The following is a 6,000-nucleotide window of genomic DNA, read 5'->3' on the forward strand; positions in this document are numbered from 1 at the left end:
CCTCTGAATGGCACACATACACAATCCATGTCTCAAGGCTTAAACATATTTATTTAACCTGTCTCTTCCCCTTCATCTACACTGATTGAAGTGGATTTAACAAGTGACATCAATAAGGGATCATAGCTTTCACCTGGATTCACCTGGTCAGTCTGTCATAGAAAGAGCAGGTGTTCTTAAAGTTGTATATCCTCAGTGTATGAAGTTTAAGATGTTTGACATCTGTGTGGACAGTGCTTTGTCAACTGATATCTGTCACCTACAGGGTCTGAACCATTCTTGTGTGAGTTGGATGGCAGTGGTAGGATGTTTCACATCCGGGAGCCAATCTCCAGGCATCTCCAGGCCAGCTACCTGAAGACATTTGCCCCCTTCCAGGTCCGCCAGGAGGATGGAGGCAGTGTTTGCGACTGCCGGATGTGGTTCCCCAACATTGCATCCCTCCAGATGCACCTCATCCACAACCCATGCAGCCTCTACTACAGGTTCCTTCCTCGCCAGGGAGTCAACACACAACCGTCCACAGAGTCTGTATTTTGCAGGAGGCACAGGGAGGAGGAGAATCCTCACCAAGTGGTGCAAGCAGGAGCTATGGTCCTCCCAAATAAATATTATTTCCCGATTATAGCCACTTGTGTGCTTTTGTCGGTCATGGTCTTCTTTACACCTAATAAACATTCACAACACGCTAGTTCACAGGAGGTTGGTGGCACCTTAATTGGGGAGAACGGACTCGTGGTAATGGCTAGAGCGGAATAGTATCAGTTGCCTTTCCATCCGCGCCGTTCACACCATTCTTGTGAGCCGTCCTCCCCTCAGCAGCCTCCACTGCGTTAGTTCATAATAGGCTACCAAAAGGTCCAAAGTAAAGAACACTATGCAGACGTATTAATATCATTCTTTATTTAGAATATAAGGAAAGCACACGTCTTTACATTCACACACAGTTCATCATTACACAACACTTTACATTAATATACAGAGATAAAGGGACAATTTATTACAGTGTAAAATTTTGAAAAATGTTTCTACACCTATTTCTACATACTGTACATTTTTCATTGGAATTCAACTTTTTGACTTGACTTTTTCAAACAACCTTCCTCCTGAGTTGGAAGGCCTACGATGACAGGACGTAAAGTGAGGATAATCGTATTTGATGACAGCATGAAGGAACCGCCCAAAAGCTCAAATCTGTTATGGTAAAACATCCTTATCTGAAATACAGAGTACTCGTCTTGACCAATATAATTATTAACTAGAATAGCAAAGTATGTCCAATGACATGCTGCATCCTGGCAATACTGTATTGACTATACAAACAGATGAATAATGGACAGTTAGCCTACTCCTGGAACCAACATTCAGTCCTTTGTTCAGATTCTCTGTACAGGCAATAGTACAACAGTTTCCTTTGGAAGAACAAAGTGTTTTTGACACACTCAGATTTTTTTGTGACCATTACAAACATAATACCCAATAAGTCTAAGCAGACTCGATTGTAAATAAGGCAACCAGTAAAAACGTATTTGAGAACGGCTGTACAATCAGCTCAACCCACCAGACATAGTACACCCGGACATACTCTGGTCCATTGCAAAGTCATAGCGATGCCTGCCACACCAGCAAACAGTAGCCTCTCTGAGAAGGAGGGAGAGCGCAACCTGTGGCTCAAGTGTGCAGAGGTAAAGTGCAGAGTTGTTTGCATTAGCAAGTTTCTCTTTCTTCTCTGCTATCATAGCACCATGGTGGGGATATGGTGAACCAGAGGGACCTGGTGTTGGGTCAGGCTGGTGATCGGTGGGGGTGGAGGTGAGATTTGGGAGGCAGTGTCTGCGCCCCCCGCCCCTGGTCTGTGCCTGGCACTCTTCTGGTGTGCCCGCAGCCCTGCCAGTTGGGAGTAGGCGCTCTGGCACACGTGGCACTTGTAGGGGCGCTCTCCCGTGTGCAGGCGCACGTGGTTGCGCAGGGTGGATGACTGGCTGAAGCGGCGGTTGCAGAAGCGACAGACGAAGGGCTTGTCCAGGGTGTGGATGCGCATGTGGGAGCGCAGGTTACTGCGCGAGTTGAAGCCCCGGTGGCAGATGACGCACCGCATGCGGCTGGTCGCAGACGAGGAAGAGGAGGAGGAGGAGGGGGAGCAAGATGAAGAGCCGTCACATGAGTGGGAGTCCTCTGAAGGGAAAGGAGAAAGAAGGAAGGTGAGATCTTTATGTCAGTCACATCAGTTTATGAATTATCAAATGTTGATTTTGACATGGAAAAGAATCAGTCTATTTGCAGTAGTTTGAAATGAACAAGGGTGATGTAAATCTGTTGGCTGCAGCAGAGCCCATAACACACTGGCCCCACAGGTAAAGGGGGTCAGATAGTAATCTGGTTCTCTAACGCCCATAGCGTGAGGAAAAAGGAGCTCACCATTGCGGCTCTTTTTCTGATGCTCTTCTTCTGTACCGGGAACGCCAGGAATACCAAGGAATGTGTTGTGGGAGTTTCCGTACCACACTAGCAGCTCCTGGTCTGGAGGGATAGTCTGTAGAGAGCAGGAGGAGGAATGTTAAAGAACTAATAGGATGAGGTAACTATATCTGTGGAGATCCTTTGTTCCGATGATACTCTCCACCAACTTTGCATTACACATCAAGAGTCAGATCTCTGTACAAACAGCAGGTTGTGCTATTCAGCAGCTGAAAATAGGTTGCCCTATACAGGCTAGGGGAGATTTGACCCTTTTACACAGTCTATGGAGTCTACACCAACAAAGAAGGCCTACAAATGAATGGGCTTAGCAGAACTTGTCATGGCAGCAACCACACGCTTTCAACGGCCCTTGTGAAGGCTGCATGTCAGAGTTGTGAGTGAGCGTATCTGACTTGGTTCTCACCTCCACGGCCCTGTAGAAGATGCTGCTGCCGATCTGCACCACCTCCAGGTTCTGCTCCTGCTCGTTGCGCGCACACTTGATGTAGGTCATCCAGCTGCGATGGTCCTCCTGACTGGCATCAATGAAGTAGCGTACCGTGCCATCATCGTTGAACACCTGAGATCAACAGCAAGAGGTTAGGAGTCTGGTACAATTTTAATGCAAATTACCCACTGGGCACACACACTGGTTAAAATCAAGTGGTTTCCACATTATGTCAATTCAATTACTTAAAACAAAACGTGGAATTGACGTTGAATTGATGTCTTCGCCCAGTGGTTATTATCGTCCATGTGTGACATAGACTCTTAAACATACAGCTTACTGGTGAACAAGACCAACTATTCCCCTTGCACATGTGCTTCCTTCACAAACATGGCATACAGAGATTCAATGCTGTTAATCTCCTGCCTAATTGTGATAGCAGCTCAGTCCCTAGTTATGGTAGCTGCACAGATGATTCTCACCTCCCACATGAGGTTGTTGTTCTTTAGCAGGTCCACGTGTTCAGGGGAGATGACCGTGCCAGTAAATGGACCCATCTCTGTGCCTGCCTTGATCCAGGTCTTGGAGAAGATGCCCAGGCCCTCGCCAGGTATAGAGCTCTGGGCAATGATCACCTCACTGGGCAGCACCAGGCTGGACAGCTTCTGGACCTCTGCAAACAGAAAAAAAAGAGTAGGTTATTTGACTGCTGCGTACATTTCGTTAAACCTATGAATTTGGTCATACCATGGTTATAAATGCATGAAATTGTCTGCCTACCCAAGCTAATCAATTTGCCTAAAAGACGTTGAGGTTAGGAGTGGTTTAAGTCAGGCATTGTGCATTAATGCCAATATTATGTTTTTTTTTCATAAAATGTCAAAAAGCAATGGTTGATGTATAGGCCCATCTTTCGAATAAAAAAAAGTTGAATATGATGCTTTGATAGCGTTTTGATAAATCATGAATTTTAAAAATATATTTTTACTGACCTAAAATATTATTTAATAAGTGTCTTACGAATTAGGTGTTTAACATTTTGTAATTGCCAACACAGCAAATAGGTTGTATCTTATTTTGGTCACGAAATATTAGGTAGCCTAACATCTCATCCACCGTTTAATTCGATTAAATGGATGAATTGAAAGTTGTTTCAAAAAAAAATTTAAACTCGCAAGCATTTTCATTCCTCATTCAATTTTTTTTTTTTAAAACACTTGGGTTTCTTTAATGTCAGAATCAAAGAAAATGTATTTGGGACTGCGAAAAGACGGCTCGAAGAGAGGTTAAATGGTCTTCTATTGCTCAGGGTCCAGCCATTTGTCATGCTTCAGATGTGATATTCATTATACCCTACTGGAAAGAAACGGCTAATTCCAAATTCATTATCCTTTTAAGAACTTTGTAGCAATAAAATTGCGCTGAATGAAATGAGGACTTGTTTAAAAGGCCCAGGAATTTCTCGAACAAAAAAATGGAAAGGCGATTAGATGGTTGACATGGTATGAATGGCAATAGAATTAGCCTTCACGGCGCATTATCTGAGGAACAGAAATCTTTTAAGGCGAGAGAAAGAGAAAAGCGCCGGAGCCCATAGCTGCCAAAATAGGAAAAGAGACTGTCCGGAGATTGATGAATGCGGGATAAAACCCGGGACACCTCAAAGAAAGGGAACCTTTCTCTCCCTTCGGTTTAAGTGGAAACTTTCTCAGGTCAAGCACAAAGTTAACCAAATGAGTTTAATACCCTTCGTCTTTCAGTCAGCAACAGTTACACGCATAACAAGCTTCTAAATGCCAAGGTCTCAAAGCACTAAATGGGTTAATGCGCTAAATGGGTGGAAATAAAAGGGCCAAAGAATGAAAATACGGGAGAACAGTAATGAGAAAGTCACAGAGACCTTGGGAAGAAATCTAGAACAGAGGAGTGACGGTTTCCACTTCTTTTGGTTCACTCTCAATGACACATGAGACCTCACTGAGGTTCTTGTGTTGAATACATTCTTTCAAAATGCCCATTTTACACGCCTTTTAGTCAATTATTGTCAACAAGAGGGACACTTGTTAAAATAACAGAAATTGTTAATAGAAAATACATCTAGGTTGAGTCAACATGTTGAGGGTATTGTTTTTTTGGACCAGTCGTTTTATAGCCTAATAAAATGAACCATATTTATAAAATATATGATTTCACTCTCATTATAGCCCATGTCACAATTTGGTATAATAATAATAATAATATTAAGGCTACATTTAACGAGACAAGCATTAGGATGTTAAATTGCCACAGATAGGCCTAGGCAATACGTTCTTTAGGCCTAGTGGCTGGTTGCCCGTACAGAAATCATAGGAAGAACTCTAAAAGGGACAATTACCTCCAACGAACGACTGTGCGAGGACCTCGGCAGTGAAGGCTGTCTTGGGACCGATGCTGCTCTGCCTCTCCTCCATCAGGTGCTCCCCGATCACATTTCTCCACCGTCCATACAGGAAACTGTGCAGAATGTCTGAGGTGATAATATCAGACAAGGACCGACTCTGGCATTTAAATCCAGACTTCAGGGCTAAAGCCTCTGCAGGTAATACCGAGCCCATCTCGCAAACTATTGCAAGCCGTGTTCAGATATGAGTGTCTTTAAATGCAAAGTGGATATTCCTTCCTGTTAGACGGCTGGGTGGAAATGTGCCGTCCTCCTGCAGCGAGGGTCCTCTTTATAAGTTGCTGGTCTGACCCCTCTCTAATTAGTTATTAATGACACTCCCCTTATGGTATGGACCTGCTGCAGCAGAAGAAAAGCCGCCTCTATTAGGCGGTCCTTCCCTTTCATATGAGAGAGAGAGAGAGAGAGAGAGAGAGAGAGAGAGAGAAGGAAAGAGAGAGAGAGAAGGAAAGAGAGAGAGAGAGAGAGAGAGAGAGAGTGAAATGGAGAGACAACAATGAGCCTATAAGCCAATAGACTACTCAGCAATATACATGCATAATGTCTTTAATGCAGACATGATTGTAAATAAACAAAAATATGTTAGGGGAGTATCCATTTTTTTCAGTCGCTTACAAATGATTCAACATCCCTTTACACACCAATCAGATTA

At 43.8% G+C, this 6,000-nt stretch overlaps 1 protein-coding gene across 1 annotated transcript; it reads right to left on the reverse strand.

The window, feature by feature from the left end:
- Positions 1-1,677: 1,677 nt before the first annotated feature.
- LOC115147021 (PR domain zinc finger protein 12-like) lies at positions 1,678-5,550 on the reverse strand. Its single transcript, XM_029689013.2, has 5 exons — positions 5,283-5,550; positions 3,391-3,581; positions 2,885-3,040; positions 2,419-2,533; positions 1,678-2,175 (listed from the first exon to the last, which is right to left on the reverse strand). The coding sequence occupies exons 1-5, from the start codon at positions 5,500-5,502 to the stop codon at positions 1,736-1,738; spliced, it is 1,122 nt and encodes a 373-aa protein (XP_029544873.1). The 5' UTR covers positions 5,503-5,550; the 3' UTR covers positions 1,678-1,735.
- Positions 5,551-6,000: the final 450 nt, after the last annotated feature.

Source organism: Oncorhynchus nerka, linkage group LG19 (assembly GCF_034236695.1).
Source record: "Oncorhynchus nerka isolate Pitt River linkage group LG19, Oner_Uvic_2.0, whole genome shotgun sequence".
Classification (NCBI taxonomy): Eukaryota; Metazoa; Chordata; class Actinopteri; order Salmoniformes; family Salmonidae; genus Oncorhynchus; species Oncorhynchus nerka.

Bases quoted from the DNA above. Each gene is read 5' to 3' on its own strand.
- LOC115147021 (XM_029689013.2), bottom strand. From the start codon at position 5,502: ATGGGCTCGGTATTACCTGCAGAGGCTTTAGCCCTGAAGTCTGGATTT. The intron at 3,582-5,282 runs GTAATTGTCCCT...TTCTGTTTGCAG, and splicing joins CGCACAGTCGTTCGTTGGAG to AGGTCCAGAAGCTGTCCAGC. The intron at 2,534-2,884 runs GTGAGAACCAAG...TGCTCTCTACAG, and splicing joins TCTTCTACAGGGCCGTGGAG to ACTATCCCTCCAGACCAGGA.